Source organism: Paramisgurnus dabryanus, chromosome 9, assembly GCF_030506205.2.
Source record: "Paramisgurnus dabryanus chromosome 9, PD_genome_1.1, whole genome shotgun sequence".
Taxonomy (NCBI): domain Eukaryota; kingdom Metazoa; phylum Chordata; class Actinopteri; order Cypriniformes; family Cobitidae; genus Paramisgurnus; species Paramisgurnus dabryanus.
The window spans coordinates 24,118,667-24,139,075 of NC_133345.1; the positions used below are offsets into that span (position 1 = coordinate 24,118,667).

At 39.7% G+C, this 20,409-nt stretch overlaps 1 protein-coding gene across 1 annotated transcript in view; it reads left to right on the plus strand.

Annotated features, from left to right (window-relative positions):
- The window catches only part of cttnbp2 (cortactin binding protein 2), a 48,830-nt gene extending 28,531 nt beyond the window's left edge, over window positions 1-20,299 (plus strand). The window contains exons 5-23 of the mRNA XM_065279027.2: window positions 1,641-1,847; window positions 3,079-3,178; window positions 3,339-3,489; window positions 4,884-5,111; window positions 5,278-5,395; window positions 5,518-5,775; window positions 9,029-9,124; window positions 11,891-11,970; window positions 12,449-12,535; window positions 13,033-13,132; window positions 16,138-16,293; window positions 16,433-16,614; window positions 16,915-17,093; window positions 17,179-17,384; window positions 17,472-17,630; window positions 17,853-17,901; window positions 17,988-18,099; window positions 18,729-18,875; window positions 19,152-20,299. Coding sequence (XP_065135099.2) covers window positions 1,641-1,847; window positions 3,079-3,178; window positions 3,339-3,489; window positions 4,884-5,111; window positions 5,278-5,395; window positions 5,518-5,775; window positions 9,029-9,124; window positions 11,891-11,970; window positions 12,449-12,535; window positions 13,033-13,132; window positions 16,138-16,293; window positions 16,433-16,614; window positions 16,915-17,093; window positions 17,179-17,384; window positions 17,472-17,630; window positions 17,853-17,901; window positions 17,988-18,099; window positions 18,729-18,875; window positions 19,152-19,412 — 2,876 coding nt within the window. The 3' untranslated portion in view covers window positions 19,413-20,299. The remainder of the gene's footprint in view (window positions 1-1,640; window positions 1,848-3,078; window positions 3,179-3,338; window positions 3,490-4,883; window positions 5,112-5,277; window positions 5,396-5,517; window positions 5,776-9,028; window positions 9,125-11,890; window positions 11,971-12,448; window positions 12,536-13,032; window positions 13,133-16,137; window positions 16,294-16,432; window positions 16,615-16,914; window positions 17,094-17,178; window positions 17,385-17,471; window positions 17,631-17,852; window positions 17,902-17,987; window positions 18,100-18,728; window positions 18,876-19,151) is intronic.
- Window positions 20,300-20,409: the final 110 nt, after the last annotated feature.

Genomic DNA, 20,409 nt, shown 5'->3' on the forward strand with positions numbered 1-20,409 from the left:
CCACTCTATTCTGAAGCTGATGCCAGAGGCTGCTCTCTCCCTTTTCTCCAATTCACCTAAAGCATGGTTCTCCTGTGTTTCACCATTAACCTGCTTCCCACAATATCTCTAAAACCACTTCACTGTCTTCATACCACCATCTGAGACTCTGTTTTACCTAGAGAAAATCAATGAACCTGTGAATGTATTACTGTTCCCTGCACCTACAGTACAAGTGTTTCATTCCCATGTTTTTTTTTTTTTGGAAGTTCCTGGACAATTAACTAATTACGATTGTATTTGTTGTGATTGCACTTGTGATTTTTATACACGTCTCTATGCATTCATGCACAGTAGCATTACATCTACAATTGGGATACTACTTTGTTTGGGGAATATGAATGGCTATGAATGGCTAAAGGTGAAAGCTTTGAGCTTAGACAGTGTTTAGGTTATGCAGAGTCATTCTTTTTTAAGAGACATTAGCGGTTAAGCCGAACATATGCGGCAGCTCCAATTACAGTTATGGTCTTGGAAACAGTGTCAGAAGCTTTAGTGATCTCTCACATTTTGAAATACCACCCTGTCTCTGCAGGCTTCTCCATAGCTCTTTGAGAGCACCGGAGAAAGACAGTTGTAATCACCAGTGAAAGCCGAGCAAGTATTCCACCAGAATCTTCCGTCTCGTTGTCACTAGAGACTAATCCACACGGTAGCTCTGAGAGACGTCAGTAGCAAACTGTCATCATCACTAATGTCTCAGAATTTCTAAAAATTAGCACTTTTCTCCTTTTCTCTGCAGCCACTCGGCCATGGCAGTTCTATGAGGCTCATCTGCTCTCTCTGCCGCCCATTTTAACCCAGAAAAGACACCCAATATTCTTACGCATTCCACTGGACCTCAATGAAACAGTCTCGATTTCTTTTTCTGTCTCTCTCACTTCAGCCCCTCCACTAACAAGTAAATATAGAGAATCCCTGGAGACAAACATTGGCATTAGCGTTAGCATTAGCATTAGCACTCAGATACTAGAGTAGTTACTTCCACAAACAGATTCTGTTTATGCAAATTCTGTTTATGCATAAAGTTTACTCATTGCTTTGTTGCATTTCATTTGTTTCTGTGCTGTAGTTGCCATCTTACTAATGCTCCATGTTCTGAATGTTTTTGGTTTGACTGACATTTTACGTTTTATGATGCATGACTTTAATTTATGTGCCTTAAACAGACTGCTGCTTGATTTTGTTTGAATTATCCGGTATTTTCTGTAATTTGACTTTTTTGTCATTAGCCTGACCTTAAACAGATGAAATGATTTGTTTAGTAGGCTAGAGGCGGGTGTGGATTGCATACACACTCTCTAGAATAATTAACTTCTGTTGTGGCAAAATGTGTGCTTTACATAAACATTTACCCTTTGTTTTGACTGAATTTGGAATAGTTTGCATTTTCTCTGGATCACAAATTGTATTTATACTTCTCCCTAGAGGATAATTACAAAATACTTGCCCCGGTCACCACTGTTCCACTGGCAACAGCCAAAATAATTTCTATGAATAACAAATAGAGTCATTCCTCTGGGTTAATGTTTTGATTCCCATTTTGACACAACGAAAGCACCCTGCCTCACTAGTTACTGCTGTTGCTTGAACCCTCCCAGGCTGGTGTCCCTCCATAGTTCCCTCGCTAACCTGTGGTGACCCCGTCCCCCTGGATGACGGGCAAACCCTTCTCCTCCAAGCTGCTTCCCAGGGAAATGTCACTTTATTGTCTATGCTGCTTAACCAAGATCCACTATTGGATATTCATCACCACCAACATGAATTAACCTCTGCCTTGATCTCTGCTGCTCATAATGGACACACAGGTATGTGCTGTGAAGTTTAGCATTTGTATGCATAAAAAGAAATAAAACTTCCCAGCAAGCTAGCCTTTTGGTGCTTTTCGGTTCGTTGGCTGTCTAAAGCTGCCTTTCCACTGCACACGACAAACGACGGCCGATAAACCGGAAGTCATTCATTCCCTATGGAGAGTCGCAAAGGGGCTGCGTGAGGTAGAGGTCTTCACGGGTCCACTTAGATCCGAAAACCCGAGGCCGGTTCGGGTCTAAAAGTTTCATGTGTGACTCGGACACGGGTCGGGTATAATATTAGCGGCATCAGGTCTCGGGTAATTAAAAATGAATGTGTTTTTGCCGAACGGACCCGAAAACCCAACCTCTCTCAATGTCCTTTTCAAACCTCTCCTCTGTTTGCCAAGAGCACTTGCGACATTGTGTGGCTGGGGGTAGGTTAATTTTCGTTGAGACAGACATGTCAGTCAATGTAGCGGTTACCTGGGTGTCATCTTCAAACAAATGGAGCAGCTCGCCAAATTGGTTGCAAGACCAGCAGGGTTTCTTTCTATCTGGCTGCTGCGTGCAGGGCTCCACACTGCACACACGTCTGTGCCGTTTACATTCGGGTAAAAAAAAATGCCACTGGTTCGCTTCAGACTCGGGTCTAATTTTCTCTTCTTTGTCTCGGTTCGGGTCTTTCGTTTAAAAAAAAATTTATGCACGTGGGTTCGGGTATAAAGTGATGCGGGTCATTTAGGGTCGGGTACATTTCTTCAGACCAAAGAAGACCTCTAGCGTGAGGTCCCAACCATCTGCTGATACGTAAATTTAAATATTTAACACTTGAATCCTTTAAAAAAACTATTGATTATTAATAAGTAATACATTATTAATGTAATATGTATACGTTATACTTGTCTCCATATGTTCTTTCCAAAAAAAATGGTCAGTCTTTGTCATATTTGCATAGCTGTTTTATTTTTTCATTCATTTGCATTCATTTATTTATTCCACTATGGTAAATATTAGAATGAAGCCTCTTTCGCTGGAATGAGCTTCTTTTCCATGTTAGGATTAAACTGAAACTTCATTACGACTGCCACTAGGGGGCAAACTCCGACAATCGTTTCCAAATGTCGTTTGCAGTGGAAAGACGGCTTTAGCCCGGTGTTAAGTTTTGACGTGTTTTTCGGTAAACGTGTTATTTTTATTAACAAAATCTATATTAATTTTAATGTTTCCATTGACAACTCTTCTACAGACTGCTTAAATCTGCTGCTGACTTCAGGGGCATATGCTGATGTTGTCGATGAAACAGGATTTACACCATTACATGCTGCCGCAGAAAACGGTCACCATGGGTGAGTTTCCACCTTAGCCGGCTTTGCTAATGTGGCATTATAGATCACAAAGGAGTTTCTGTGCAGTTTTATTTTTTATAATAATTTAATTGTATTTACAATACAAGTAATAGTAGGGTCTATCCGTTGGTAACATTCGCAACTGATATCGCATTGCTAGGAGTGTGAGAGCTCTTGTCGAGTGTGGAGCTGATGTGGAGAGAGAGTGTTCTGGTGGACGGACCCCTCTCTTTCTGGCCTGTGAGCAGGGACACGTCGACTGTGTGAAAGTCTTGTTGGACGCAGGAGCAGATCGTTCACATGTCACGACTGTGAGTTCTCAGGCACGAACTGTCTCTAAAATGTCAATTATATTCTGCATCTATGTACTCGATAGGAAACACTGCCCCCTCTATTCATCTCCATGGTTACTTTACCAATTGAGTGGCGGCATGTTGCTGTCTCCATGTTGCTCAGTATGTAATTATGGCGCCCTATTTTAGTAACACTTAATTATGCTCCGTATTTGTGAGTTTGTCCTAATTTACTTGCCCAAAAATATTCAGGGATTTCTTATTGTTTAAATTAAGATGCTTAATACTATATTTGTTGATTGGCTCATCTTGTGTGGATTTTTCATTATAAGTTTGCGTGCACTTAAAATAATTTATTAGATTTTTCACAGACAATTGTCATAGCTTTGATATGTTCAGAAGGCAACTTTAGGGCATTAACTGATGAAAAAAAGTCATATACATCTAGGATGGCATGAATTTGTGTAAACTATTCCATTAAAGGATTAGTCAATAAAAATAAAAAAAACTCCAGATAATTTACTCACCACCATGTCATTCAAAATGTTGATGTCTTTCTTTGTTCAGTCCAGAAGAAATTATGTTTTTTGAGGAAAACATTCCAGGATTTTTCTCATTTTAATGGACCCCAACACTTAACAGTTTTAATGCAGTTTAAAATTGCAGTTTCAAAAGGACTCTAAACGATCTTAAATGAGGCATAAGGGTCTTATCTAGTGAAACGATTGTCATTTTTGGCAAGAAAAATACAAAATATGCACTTTTAAACAACTTCAGTCTTCCTCCAGTCCTGTGATGCGCCAGCGCGACCTCACGTAATTGCGTAATGCAGTCAAGAGGTCACGGATGACGTATGCGAAACTCCACCCCAGTGTTTACAAGTGTGGAGAAAGAGGACCGTTTCAACGTTGTTGTATGTTGAATGATACTAATTAATGTCTTTGTGTCAGTTTATGGTTTAAAATGGTCCGCAAATGTGCGTTTCATATATGTAACGCGTGATCTTTCCACGTCATTACACAATTAAATGAGGTTGTGCTGGCTTGTCACACAGCCAGTGGAAGAAGAGAAGTTGTGGTTTAAAAGTGCTTTTTTTCTTGCCAAAAATGACAATGGTTTCGCTAGATAAGACCCTTATGCCTCGTTCGGGATTGTTTAGAGTCCTTTGAAACGGCATTGAAACTGCAATTTTAAACTGCATTAAAACTGTTAAGTGTTGGGATCCATTAGATTTAGTCCATTAAAATTAGAAAAATCCTGGAATGTTTTCCTCAAAAAACATAATTTCTTCTGGACTAAACAAAGAAAGACATAAAAATTTTGGATGACATGGTGGTGGGTAAATTATCTTGATTTTTTTTAAGAAAATGGACTGATCTTTTAAGTGCACTAATTATGTGTGTTGTTTATAGGACAACTGCACCGCTCTACACGCTGCAGTCAGTTCAGGTCACGTCAACGCTCTAAAGCTCCTGCTTCACCACCCGTCTCCTAATCCAGAACTGGGTCACCCTTTCTCTCCAAGAGACCCCGATCAAGAGCTCCCACACTTCAGTGTGACCAATGCCAGCCACGTCCTCAACCACAGTAACCAGGATGGCTGGACTGCTGCCCACATTGCTGCATCCAGGGGCTACAAGGTGTCATGTTTACCTAGTGCATTTATGTAATGTACACACATCTAAGGTCATGCATAAACACAAAGGTGTTGAATTGTAGTGTGTTTATATTTAGTGGTGACAATTGCATGCATGGAATTCACACTGTAATCATTGCATACTCCGCAATGAATTAATGCATTTTCAGAAATGCCTGGAGGTTTTATGTAACCACAGTCAACATGACATGGAGAAGAGGGACAAATGCAATCGCACCATACATGATGTTGCCACAGATGACTGCAAAAACCTGCTAGAGAACCTGGGTGAGTATAGTTTAAGAGAGCCATAGTACATGTGGCCTTTGTAAAGATCACCATATTTGAAAAATCTATAATAAAGTTGAAGCTTGACTGACCACCACCTTGTGGTTTCTGTCCTGCTTTAGACGGGTACACAGTGGTTGTACAGGTGCTGATGGATTCACCGGAGCGTCTTTGCCCCGTGGATCTTCTGGAGGATAGCTGCACCATTGGCAAAGTCACAATTCAGCGTCACATCGGCTGGGAGGAGTTTTCCCGGAGTTTGAGTGACCTGTTGACTAATCACCTGCAGCTGGTTTGTGGGAGCTGGGAGCTGCAGGAACGACTGGAGAAAGCAGAAACTTTGGGCCTGTCTGCTGACAGTATCGCCTCTGTGATTATAGGTGAATACATCCATAACCACTTGGCCTCTAAATCCTTCATTGTTGTCTTTATTCTTCATGGATAGTCTCTTATGGAGACATTCTTAGGGTGGTTTCATTTTGTTTTTTTACGAGCTCAAGTTCGTTATTTCAAATGTAGGTGCGCGGTATGCACGCTCATAATGGAAGCGACACAGTTGCAACACGCACGCAGTGCGACGCACTCGTTTTTTCAGGCGTGTCCGCACCGCATCGAGTTAAAAACATTCCAACTTTTCTGAATGCCACCACAGGTCATGTGACAAGAACCAACCGACGGTCGCTTTTTCTGCGCGGTTTTGGACGCGAAATGTGAACCGCCCCTTTAGGACTTCATTTGTACCCTTATTGTTTGGACATTGATTGCACATATTGCAGAAATTTCTGCACTTTTTATGGGGTGCACATTGGGTATTTAGGGAGAAATATAATTTAGTTTTTTTTATAAAAAATTATTTGGAAATTTACTCATGACATTGACAATTTAAAGTGTTTCAGTTCAGGTATTGCATGGTATTTGACACGATGATGGTTGCCTCTGCACTATGTATTCAAACACAGTCCTTCCAAAAAAATGCTGAGTTTTTAAGCGATTGTTGCGTAGGGTGACCATACGTGCCATTCTTCGGCCAGGATTTCAGGTTCATCTTCCAGAAGTCGTATTTGTCGACCACATACGTCATAGAGGATTATTATTATTATTACAGAAAAGCAACCGTTACATTTAAAGGTAAGAATGAAACTACGATTGAATGTCTTATGTTTTTAACTGAATGGCGTATGCGGTCAACAAATACGACTTCCGGAAAGCGCACCGAAATCCTGTCCAGGACGCATCCGGGAAGAATGGCACGTATGGTCACCCTATTGTTGCGGGCAAAAATCCTTGATCTTGCGGCAAGTTTTCTTAAAAAATGCGGGACTTTTATGCAATGAAATTGCGGGAATTTGCCAAAATTGCGTGAACTTGCAAAAACTGCGTCAACTTGCAAAAACTGTTGGGTGCTTTTGCAGGTTTTCATTAATGTTCACTTCGTGTAATTACGTCACTTTCTAACATTCCCATGACAACAGGGGACATTGCTGCGCATGTGTGAAGTAAATACAACATTTTTCTACTTTCTGCTAAGATATATATGACTTTTTGCTACAAAAAAGCAGAGATTATGAAATCATGAAGCCCGCATATTTTGCGAACAGAAATCTGCAATTTATTTGCAAAATTCTTCCCGACAGGCAACAGTGATTATTCTTTCTTTGGGGAATAATTATTGTTGTACTGTTATTCAAGTATATTGACGTTGTTCTTGTACTGTAGTTGTAAGGCAGTGACCAGTCTGCTACATGCTAGTTGAAATGGGAGTAGCGTCGACTGATCTAACGTTTTAACGTCTTATTTGTTTATTATCATCATTTCACATAATGAATCCACTGACGCGAGTCACGCGACACAGCATATGCCGATGTTAAACAAACACTCGTGTTCAAATATCCATGCACGAGTTTTGGAAGGCGTTCCCTAGAAATGAGCTGTGAAGGAGGGAGGCTGTTCTTACGCATGCGCTCATTTAAAAAACTCAGTAACCGTTTTTGGATTCTCAGTCGGCGAAAAAGATCCTCTTTTGCGCCTTTAAGGTTCAATAGGCATTAGTCACTATGGGATGGTTTCCCTGGACAGGGATTAGCTTAAGCCAGGACTAGACCTTAGTTTAATTAGAAAATATAACTAGTTTTAACAAACATGCCTTACTAAAAACATTACCTGGGCACTGATGTATTTAATGATATGTCAGTGCAAGTTGTTTTCAGTTTGGACAGCTCTTAAATTTATTTTAGTCTAGGACTAGTCTAATCACTGCCCCTATGAAATCAAATTTACAATTCTTATTTTTTAAGGCGTATAATTTATCCCTGCACTTCATAATTTTTTATTCATGTCCCCTTATATTTTTTTTATAAAAAATGTTAACCTCCAACCCCCCTCAAAATGACTTCTTTCCTGTCACGTGTTATGGTGTGAGGGTCGAGGCTATGTGGAACTTGTGTTTTGTTAACAACACCCAATGATCCCTCATTTTAGAAGCCATTTCATTCTGATATACATCATGATAGGAAAATAAAGACAATCGCAACTTTCGATGCATGCCGACTTTAAGCAACCTGTAGACTACTGACACGTTTTTGCCGACTATTCTTAGATGACCCCAGTCTCTACAACAGCTGCAATGCTTCGTGAACCCCTGGGTCACTTAAAAGTTTTAATTTCCTCACCTCAGCAATTTTAAACACCCGTTGTCATAGATGCCGAAAAAAGAGATGGGTGTAGAGCCTGTATAGCCCAATATATGAGGAGCTGAGATGCAAAACACCACCACTGTCAAAAATAAGATCATGATAACCAAATGCTCTTGGCACGTATTATACATTCATCAAATACTATCTCTTCTAATTTGCTTAATCCCGACCCCAGGTCATTCAGAAATACCAGATTGTTGGCAGAATCCAATAAAGAGTCTCATTTACAAGAAAACATGTCAGACACTCTTAGAGGGTTTTGCAGCTGAGCTCTTCATATGTATGAATATATCAAATACAACTGCCATTGATATTATTTGTGATTAAAATATGGAAAGTTACAAACGTTAGGGTGTTGTTATTTACTCATGTGAATTCTTCGCTAGGTGTGCCGCCACTGGCTCCAGTGCACGTGAATTTTAAATGGCTCTTTTTCTGGGTGTTGTCCAATGCCCTGCTGGGCCAAGTAGGGAAGGACGTGGGACGGTGGCCTAATTGAGCTTGGCTTGACCCTAGGGTTGTCATGCAGGGCTGCTGAAAATAAACTAGCTTTCTCCAAGTTCTCACCCATCTCTTTCACACTCCACAGGTCTCTTTGGCTCATTTACACCCCTTCTTTCACCACTTCTCTTTTATTTGTTTACAACTCCCTTTAGACGAGTTGTTTCTGAACACTATGAGCTGTTGTGAGATTGAAGTGATGTGGTCTACAGAGAGCATCAGACAGCAAATACTTAAAGAGGATTTGTGAGAGATAAAAACATAAAGATCCTTTTTCAAGGCCCTCAAGATGAGATACTAGTTGACAATACCCGTCACTAAAGATTACTTGTCTGTGTCTTTCACTTTAACAGAGTACATAAATCCTGATGGCTCAAGTGTATTTCTTTATCCTAAGCATCTTCCTCTTGTTGAATTGTACTCTGTGTGTGTTTTGTAGGTGATGCCGTCTGGCTGTTGGGACAGGAGTTGTCTCAGTCTCCTTGGGACCTTGTGCGTAAACGCCTGAGCCAACGTGTCACCATACATCTTAAAGGTGAGCACTTCAGCCATTTGGAGTGAAGTACTTGGAATAAATACATATGTCAAGAAATTAATAATATAGTTTTTTAAAGCGCACCTATTTCATTGCTAAAAAAAAATTATTTGGTGTAATACAATGTGTTCGCTTGGTTTATGGTTCAAAAAACAAATTATTTTCCACATGCCGTACATTTTTGTAGCTCCACATATTTTAGGCCCTGTTTACACGAGAGGGTGAAAACGTAAAAATATTTTATCGGATGTGCTTTTCGTTTACACGGTGACAGCATTTTTGGGGCTTAAAAACGCAAAAAAGTGAAACCACCCTCCAGAGTGGAAATCTTATAAACGCTCTACCGCCGCGTTCCCATCTAAAGGGTAAAACGCAAAAGTCTGCTCATGGTGGCTCTCGTCGCGTACGTGTTTACGTCACAGGCATGCGCCAGTTCAGGAAAATAAAAAACAAACATGTCGGATTATTTCCATGCATCTGACCTTCAAGTTGCCATAGCAGCTCTGATAAATATACAAGAGTCTTTCCAGCAGTTGATCAGAGAAGGTGCATTAATTACTAGGGATGTCCCGATCAGGTTTTTTTGCCCTTGAGTCTGAGTCCGAGTCATTTGATTTTGAGTATCTGCCGATACCGAGTCCCGATCCGATACTTCTATAATACATAAAAAAGAATAAAGAAGAGCGAAAAAACAGAACCAGGATGTTCCTTATGTCATGCCGCACGCATTGCTGGTTCTGTGTGGAGTCAAAAGAGTCTAACTCTGTGCCAGCGCATAACTACAGATGTGTTAAAAAATAATGAATATATAGTATATATGTTCATGGGTTAAATTGGGGTTTGTTTTGTGGGGAGGCTCTGTTGGGAGGGAGGGTTCGAGGGGTAACATGTTTAATCCTGATGAAAGCAAAGCCACTGGGTGTGCTTCAATGACATTTTGTATCTCTGATAGTATTTTATAAGTTTCAGTTTTAAAGCTGTGCCACATGTTGACCCAAACTTTAAAACCTGAACTTTAAATTATGCAAATCTATGAGTCTGACACCCTATATGCATTTGGTGCACATGTCATTATGCACAATTGATCAAACTTTGAATGAAGTTATAAGACTTAACCTCTTTGACTCATTCTAGGCATAAGATAGGCTACCCAAATAGACTCAATTAACAAGAAAAACAACATACTGATTCAGCATTATATCTTATAAATTAGCCATAGATTCCCTAAGCTGGTCAGCAGTTAGTTATAAAATACCTATAGTTAGGTCGTGATTCATTTGTATAATCAAAATACATTATTTTATTAAACTATACAATCAGTTGTATCCAGTTATCTAGTTAACATTTTGTAATGAGATGAGTGACATGGCTATACATACTTTAATACTTTGTTTCTAGACTTCTATTAGGTTTTTTCGACATGGGCACCATTCTTACCTCTCTTTCTCTCTCTCTCGCTCATCTCTACAGTAATGTCAAATGATCCTGCGCGAATGCGCGTTCTTGAGGTTCTGAGTGAGACGCGGAACTGCGTCTGAGCACATGTTGACAATAACGATCAACGCGTCGTTTAAATGAGCGGTAAAAACGCGGTTTTGTCGTGGGTTCCTGTGAAGCCTATGAATGAAAGCACGTCAATAGGCTTGTTCGACTTCATGCGGCGCCGCAACAACCGACAGCCGGGTGACGTCAAACTACCGCGAGAGTGATCCGCGAAATCATACGGAGGAGTTTGCTTTTAAATCGTTCTCGCGGAACTTTGACGTCATGCAGCACCACAAGAACCAGCAGCCGGATGAAGTCGAACAAGCCTAATCTCTTCAGTTCACACGCACCAGCGCAGCGCGTACACTGGCGCGGAGCAGAGCGAGAACTTAATGGATTTTAAACCCTGCATATGTATCCGAGTCCTGATCGGGAGGTAACGTCCGATTCCGATCGAGTCTGAAACCACGTGATCGGGGCCGATTTCCGATCACGTGATTGGATCGGGACATCCCTATTAATTACCTCCATCAAATTGTTGATGTGCCAATTCGTCTGAGTCTTTTAAACCAGACGGCTTTGGACGAGACCTAGGAGAACAAGGAATAAGGTTGTACACAGGCGCATGAACTTGGTGGTGTCGTGTGTCATTGCTTCACATGGAGTGCATACTACATCGAATATCACACACTTTTGTGTCACCATATGCACACAGATTTCCCCCCCAAAATGGGAATAAATAAAAAGTGATAATCCAACGCCACTTTTGCGTTTTCTCTTCAGATCGTTTCCGTGTAAACGTAGCCTTAGATGCTGGTTTGTAAGCTTCTAACTAGCGTAACCTGCAAGACTTCCTTGGTCAATCAGATGCACCAGAAATGGTTGATAGCATTCCCAGTAAACATTTTTAGGTCATCCATACCAAACCAGGAACAACCAGCATACCAACTTGGATATTTATGTTGGTCTTTTCAGCAGGGTTTCTTCACGGTAAAGCAGAAAGATTTATTTCCCCTGTGATACAAAGATTCTGCAGTTTTCACGCTTTAATGAATAACCATGCTGTGCTTTCTGTCATCACATGACCCCAGTGTTTAGCTGTGCTCCAGAATATTCCATCTCATGCAACTGCACCTCAAAACAACCCCATGAAACCCCTCGGTCAAATCCATTTCACACAGCTTTCCTGATCTCTGATGGCCTCCCATGTGTATTTTGCTCTTTGATAGAGTGTAGGTCTGATTTATGGCTCATAGCTGTTATGATTTTGCTCTCTGTCAGGCCTGTCAGAGTTTGCACTGGACGAGATGACGTATGACTCTCTGGTCCCTCTACAGCTGTTGCAGAACTATGTTCGCCTGGTAAGCCAACCCACTCGCTTCTAAGTTTTGGTTTGTCTAAACTCCTACTGCAGTTTCTGTTACTGGGTAACTTTAATCTTTAGATTCTGAGAAAGAAAAACTAGATGAAAACTGGGTGAAAATATAATTTTAAGGGTTTTTTAGGTGTTAATGTTGTTTCTGACTTTAATTGGTTAGTTTGGTTGACTTGCTAATAGTTAAGCTAATTAGGAAACATGGTAGGGACACCATCAAACCAACATCCCCTGCTGAAGACCAGCAACCAAAATACAACAAATGTTGGTGATGGTCTTTCCAAGAGGGCAATTTGGCACAGTAGTCTTTACTATTTTTGGTTTTAAATATCACATGCATGGCAACACGCAGTCATTTGAGATTACAAAACGCACTTGAGTAATCGAGACTGCATTAAAGCATGCGTAAATAAAATATTTGGCACCGGCAACAAAATTGCTTATGTTTTTCGCTCCTTGCTTAGGTAGAACAGTACTATAATGTAATCTTCCACGGGCTCGAGGGAAGCTTTCAGGAGTACATCGCCAACCAGATCTCCCAGTATATTAAGGTAAGTACTTTGAAATATTAGTCTTTACTGTTTGGATTAAATGTAAGATATGTGAACCAGTCTGTAAAAACCCAGCTAAAGTAATTTTTAGTGATTTACTGTTTTCTACATAAAATCATTCTTTATAATGTAAAGAACATTTGATATCTTTACTATTGACTAAGTCAAAGATTGAAATTAATTGAAATCAGTAAGTAAAATCAAACTGTAATGATCCTAAATCTGAAAATATGATTATGAAACTTACTCTGGATTTTTTTAGATGCAAAGAAAGAATTGCTTATACACGGAACAGTATTTAAGTCTCTTTAACTCTACATCTGTAATGTAAAAACAATGTGTATTTAGATGAATGATTTGATATTAACCTACATTAAATGAAAGTGTTGACTTTGAAAAACTTTATCAGTGTTCATTAAGCACGAGTAGAGTCTCGCGTGGACATTTGTATTAATTATGTTGTAGCTGATACACCTGTTGTGTGTGTGTGTTTGTAGCACAGACAGGAGGCACAGGGAATTGGCTGTGATGTCGTCAGGGTGGAGATTGATGAGAATCTATCTAAAGAGCACCTGCTGGAGATCTTCATCAACTGTGGTAAGAGCTTTTTTAGTCATGTAGAAACATTTGCTTAAAGCAGTCATGCGTCACAGGGGATCATGTCGGACCAAAAAAATTATTCGTTTTTGGGAAACTTAACTTTTTCTTTCAAATGTTTATCTTTCTAGATAAATAGGTGTAAATGACACATGTGGTACTGTGTTCATAATATATAGCCCATTTGGTGAAGCCTTCCATTAGCAGCACATAGGACATGGGTTCGAATCTTAGGAAACACACTTGAATAGAAAGTATACCCTTAAATGCTCACTTTGGATAAAAGTGTCAGCAAAATATGTAAGTATGTTAAATAATGCAAAACTTTGACTTTTTACCTGTTCAAATTAGGGCTGTCAAAAGAATTATTGCGATTAATCGCATAGAAAATACTCTTTTTTTTGCACAATTTGTGTGTGTGCATTTAATTAACTAATTTAATAAATACATACATTAATGTTTTTTATTTAAGAAGCATTTAAATGTGTATACACATATATATATATATATATATATATATATATATATATATATATATATATATATATATATATATATATATATATATATATATATATATATATATATATATATATATATATATATATATTATAAATATAAATTAAAAATGTATACCTAAATATTATTTTTCTTAAATTCATGTATGTATGTGTGTGTGTCTTTATATATACATAATCTATACACACAGTACACACACACACACACACGCACGCACATTCTGGTTTCCATGTTTTTTGGGGACATTCCATAGACGTAATGCATTTTATTCTGTACAAACTGTATATTCTATTCCCCTTACCTGCCCCATTCCCTAACCCCAACCATCACAGGAAACTGTCTGATACCTTAGATTTTCAAGAAACATCATTCTGTTTGATTTATTAGCTTGTTTCCTCACAAAAATACTGGTATTCCTATCTTTGTGGGGACAATTGGTCCCCCCAACGTGATAATTACCCCGCCGCACACACACACACACACATATATATATATATATAATGCAAACACAAACTTTTATTTTGTATGTGATTAATCGCGATTATTCTTTTTACAGCCCTAGTTTAAATTCTTTTGGGGGTCACTTTTTATATTAATAAATTAATCCTAAGATTTTAAAGGACAAGTTCGGTATTTTAGACTTAAAGCCCTGTTTTCAGATTGTTTATGGTCAAATAGAATGGTTTTGACTGAAATTTCCACATTTGCGGCTGCCCTGAGAATTTTCGCGTGTTTGTGTTTCAGCTCAGACCTCTACAATGGGTTTAATGGTGCCCTGGAACAATCCTTCCTAAAATGCATTAAACTTTCGTTTACAAAGACGTGAAACTCACCGAGTGGTCAGGGGTGTTCACTGATATGCTCACACAAAAATCGCTCCAAAAGACGCATTCCAACAGCTGTTTTAGCATTTGTTGTTAACTTGTGGACCTATTTTTCCAAACGCCTCACATCCGTACATTCTTCCACTTAGAGCTTGAATAATAGACACTCCAGCCCAGGTGGTGGCGCTAATCCGCCTTTGCCAATTGCAAGAATAGAAACAAAGTTCCCGGCGCGGAGTAATACCGTACCTCACAGGACATCTAATACAAGTCAATGGAGTTGGTAAAAACTACGATAAAACCTGTTGGAATGCGTCTTTTGGAGCGATTTTTGTGTGAGCATATCAGTGAACACCCCTGACCACTCGGTGAGTTTCACGTCTTTGTAAACGAAAGTTTAATGCATTTTAGGAAGGATTGTTCCAGTGCACCATTAAACCCATTGTAGAGGTCTGAGCTGAAACACAAACATGCGAAAATTCTCAGGGCAATTTCAGTCAAAACCATTCTATTTCACCATAAACAATCTGAAAACAGGGCTTTAAGTCTAAAATACCGAACTTGTCCTTTAAAGCTCACATAGCACATGCTGTTTCTGTTTATCATATGTTAATCTTGGGTACCTATAGAGTAGTATTACATCTTTCATATATCCAAAGAGTCTTTAGTTTTATCAAATTTATAAAAGACACATCAGCTGTACTGATTCTTTCTGAATAAACCCGATCTCATGGAGGTGTACGGCGGGCGGAAAAAACATTATCCCATTATCTCTGGATAACTTATGATCCATCCACATGTTTGTTGTTTACATTATATGCACATAGGCCGATTGCCAACAAAACACAGACATTTGATGAACATTTACTTACACGGTTGGGACCGCCCCATTTCAAAGAAATCCGGCGTTAAACAAACACACACACACAACAAACTACATCTATTATTTTCATAATGCTGGGTTCTTTGGGAAGTTGAACAAGCTTAAATTTCCCTCAAAAACAACAACACACTTCTTTGGTGACATTGATTTTGTGTCAGCTTTTGGTTGGTGTGTGTGTGCGCTATTCCGGTTAAATACTTCCACTGTACTTCCTGCACTGAAATTGCCCATACAAGAAATAAAGCAAGATTGTTACGTATGAAGCTTTCATGTTCGAAAAAATCTTTCCGAAACTTGTTCGAGCACAGAACAGAAATACTCAGTCCAACTGTTTTTTGACACGTTGCCTGTGCTTAGCATGAGCAATCCAACTCTTAAACCAGGGGAAACCTTTTTGTAAGCAAGGGCTACCACAATGGATTAAACAATTTGAAAGGCTACATTTTTATGTAGTCTCATCAAAACGTTTTGTTTTAATTGCTGATTTTATTTTATTTTACTTGTTGATCTGTTTTATCATTGTTTAAAATGTCACATACTTAACAGAAGCCAAGCTAATATAAACATTTTTTAATAAATAAATGTTAAAATTGAGGCTACAGTATTAATAAAATGTGCTTTGGCGGGCACCCCACAGACTTAATGCGGGCGGCCTGGCACCATGTTGGAGACCACTGTCTTAAACAGTGTTAATAAGTCAGAATGCATGAAATACTATTAGACCCCCCCCCCCCTCCTTTAATGAAATCTGCTGTTGACTGCGTTGTGTTATGTTTCAGGGTTCCTGTTGCCTTTGCATGAAGAAGGGACAGGGTGTTGTGTTGTGGTTGTTCTGGAAGGTCTAGAGAGAGCTCATTCTCTCAGCCACATACTGGGAGACCTGTGTGAAGCCCTGGAGAACCGAGGATCTGTCTATTCCCACTCGCTCAACCATGGTAAGACTGAAATACATTCATATACAAAGCTCTTCAGATTCTTAACATGCATGTGCAATGCTGGACTGTCAGCAGAAGACACATGAGATCTTCTCGGATGCATGTTGGGTGACTTATTTCTCCTTGCGTTGATCGGTAGGCCAGGATGGGCTTTACTACTTCCGGGAAGGGAGTTTTTTGATTGGCACGCTGGCCAAGCCACGCCTACAGGGGGCTGAGCTACGATTACAACAGCATTTCCGCTGGGTTCAGCTGCGCTGGGACACCGAACCCCTCAACGGCATGCTGGGACGTCATCTCCGAAGAAAACTCCTCCACAAGGTAACCAGAGGGAAGACCAACGACAACCAGAATAGCCGTTCAGCTCTAAATTTAGTACAGAAAGTATGGAAGAGAGTGTGTGGTGTGATTGCTGAATCATTCAGTACTAAGATCTGAACTTTATATTCAGAAATTTATACATTTCGACTTAGTATGTGTGAACCTCCAACATTTTGCGCTGTTTATGCAATGCTCCATATGGCGCAAATGTTTTATTATGGCTTTATAACAATATGGGTTGGATTTTAGTCTTACTTTTACTTTGGTGGGATTCATATGGGGTTGTTAACTATGTTTTAGACTCTGGGCCAGTGCTGGACACCTGATGAGCCCATACAGAAAGCTCTTTCCTGGGTGTGCTCAATTTGGCACCAGCTAAATGCCTGCCTTTCTCGTCTGGGGACGTCTGAGGCCTTGCTGGGCCCTTACATCTTTCTCTCCTGCCCTGTGCATCTAGAACAGACCGAGGCCATTCCCAAGTACAATAAATTCATTTAAATCATTCTTCTTTTTTTCATTCTCATTATATTTGTCTTTACTTTGTTTTGTTTTGTATTTGTTTAGATGGTTGGCAAGGCTCTGGAATGCAGTTATAGTTCCACGTGTGGAGGATGCTGTTATATCGAGAGTAACAGCCAAGCGTTTGCCCTCACAGCGACGGTCTCCGAACAGCAAAGCTTTGAGTCCAGGTCAGAGAGCTGTGGTCAGAGCAGCTCTTAATATTCTGCTGAATAAAGCCGTGCTGCAATGCTGCCCTCTGTCCAGACAAGGTACAGCACCATTGACAATGTTTTAGAGTAACTAACTAAAATGAGCAGCTGTTTTCTAGAAACAAGCTAATTTGTTATCCCTTTAAGAGATTGACAGGCTGTTACCGGAGTTCCAGGGAGGATGTTTCCCTCTTTCCTCCATTGGCTCCTCCTACAGAAAAGGTGGCAGAAAAGGACGCGATGGTGGCGCGTGGAGACGAGCCAACACCAGTCCACGGAAAAAAGCTAGCTGTTCTTCTAGAGAAGGTAAGAAATAATGCTACATTTTCACAGCTAAATTTCCACAACCTTTTGCATTCCCAGCACAATTCGCTACCAACTAAGCTAGAGGTGCACAAACAGTTGTGGGATCGATACCCAGCAGGGAAAAACATACTAATAAAAATGTATAGCTTGAATGCACTGTAAGTCACTTTGGATAGATGTAAATTTAATAAATAATCAAAATCTTTTATTTTTGTTGCATAGGGTCTAATCCAGACGTTCACCAAATATCAAACGGCAACAATCCTGCAAGGTTTGTCCTCTATGAGCATGTAATACCAGCAGATGGCAGTGTTACTCAATAATCATGAACATTATTGTGCCAATGTGCTCTTACAGACTTTGTGATGGAGTTGCCGTTGGACTTTCTCTATACTCGGATGATGAGACTGATCTGATCCGAGAACTACAGACCATGTGCTCTAGTAAATCTGAGCCAGACATAAGCAAGGTAATTTATTCACGCCTACAGTAGATATCAGTACATACGTGCACATTTACAATGTGTATATTACTGCTTTTTATTTAATTAAATCTTAAAAATCAGTTCCCAGACAGCACACGACTCCAGGCCAGATCTGCAGCCAAGTCTGCTGCTCTGGTGCAGATCCGGCCTAGAGTCAACTGCTGTCTGGGTTTGAAATACACAAACTGTGTGATGTTTTTACATAGTAGCATGTACCTGTGCCTTTTGGTTACACTGTAAACCATTTGTGCTGAAGACATCAATGAGTTATGATGATCTTAATTTTCAATTAAAAACAGGCTCGCATTATATACATTGAAAAGGGGACTGTAGCCAAATCTAAAAATGATGATAGGGTCTTCTTATTGGCCAACTTCCTAGCAACAAGTTAAAAAACAGTACATACCCATAACCACTCAGCATGGCAAGATAAGTGCCAAATCAAATGTGGTTTAGTTAGCTTTTGTATCCACTAGTCTTAGCTTTGAAACATCTTGTTCTTACTGGCAAGACTTTCTGTTCGATCTACACAAGCAGTTGTGTAGTTTAGCACGTGGCCTTGTATTTTTTTGGAACTGACAAACTGTGTTCATTGCCCGTTTTACCTGGTACAGATTGCTCTCTCTAAAGAGGACTTCATCATGCCTCCAGACTCCAGACCGCCCACTGCTCAGAGGAGTGGTGGTGAGGTCACGGCGTCCCAAGTACATCCTGTTACAACAGAGAGCGGCATGGACATAACCCTTCTTCCACCACAGAAGGCAAGCCTTTGAATTATCACCATAGCTTTTTCATAAACAGCTGGCACCTTATAACCATTATGGTACCTTATACAGTAAATGGCGCATGCCTATGGTGATCTACACTTTTGTACCCAAGTACCTAAATAGTAGATATACTGTACGGATCTTTTTATAGGGTACTGTCTTGGTGACAGCTTCATTTCTGAGAGTGCAGGGAGCCCATAACATTTTTAGGACCAAGCACTTAAAAGTATATTCCTGCGTGCACTTTTATATTTTTATGTTTTTTAACAGATTGACAGTCGTCACACTTCTTCATGGCAAGTGACGAGACCCAGATCACATCTGCCCGTTCCCAGCAGCAGAGGGACTCAGCAGGTGAACACCAGCAGCAGCTGTTCCCTTCAAAGTCCCAGCCCTAACCCCAGCAGATCCTCCTCCACGAGCAGCAGAGCAAGGCAACCCCCACCCCGAAACAACAGTAACAACTTTTCACAAGATGACATCTGGTTCCTGGACCCAAACTGTAATGAAAACTACAGTAATCACAGATAGACATGACCCACTGCCTCCCATTATCCGTTATCCCCCTTTGTGTTGTGAAGTTACAGTAGGTTACTGGCAGCATTTTAGTACTTGTACATGTTGTCCATATTTGTTACACTATATTACATTGTGTACTTTGGGACCATAGTTTTAATATATTAAACTGTTTAAGTAACTTTAAAAAAGTAAGAATACAAAAAGACAAAGACTTATACAACAAGTGCTTGAACATGTTTGCCTTTTAGGTAAAATGTTTTGGATCAAAGTAAGAGCAGGTTGTGTTTTTGCTCTCTAGTATTTTTATTCAAGTGTTATATGTTAAGTAAAAGTTGAGTTTTAAAAACTGTTGAAATCAGGGTTTTACCAAATATGTGTAAATAAGAACTGGGAACTTAAATGTTGTATAGATTAGTGCGTGTGTGCGTGCGTGCGCGTGTGTGTGTGACATTGCGCTTGTACGTTGCAGGTACTTGAATGAAAAAAAGAGAACTGTATATACTGTTTGTAATATGAAATTTCGGTTGATATTTTTTCACTCGTTTCAAAACGAACTGAATGTGGCAATAAGCACCACCATTGTGAACACGGGATATTTTGTTTCTTTCCATTAAGCCATAATCAGTATTTTCAATTACTTTGTGACCGGCTTCAACTTTGACCCTGTGTGAAATCCACCTCCGAATTAGGAACGGCACGCATTATATTACGCGTTTATCTTCTTGTATTGGACATTTAGGATAAACAAGTATTCTTTTTAAAGTCAATATTGTTTATATGTACAGAAGAGATTATAGTTGACCTCTGATGTTTAATTGTATTATAGGTGTCTGATGAGGTTCAGAGAATCGTCCTGTTTCCTCCGAGCACAACCATTAAAAATGCACTATCCTAGACATGACCCCTAGTCTTTGTTTTCTTTTACCCCAAAAAAAATCAAACAGAGAATTATGTCATTTCCTTATGACGTTTTAAACCCATATGACTAAAGGTCGAAGTATGGCTTATT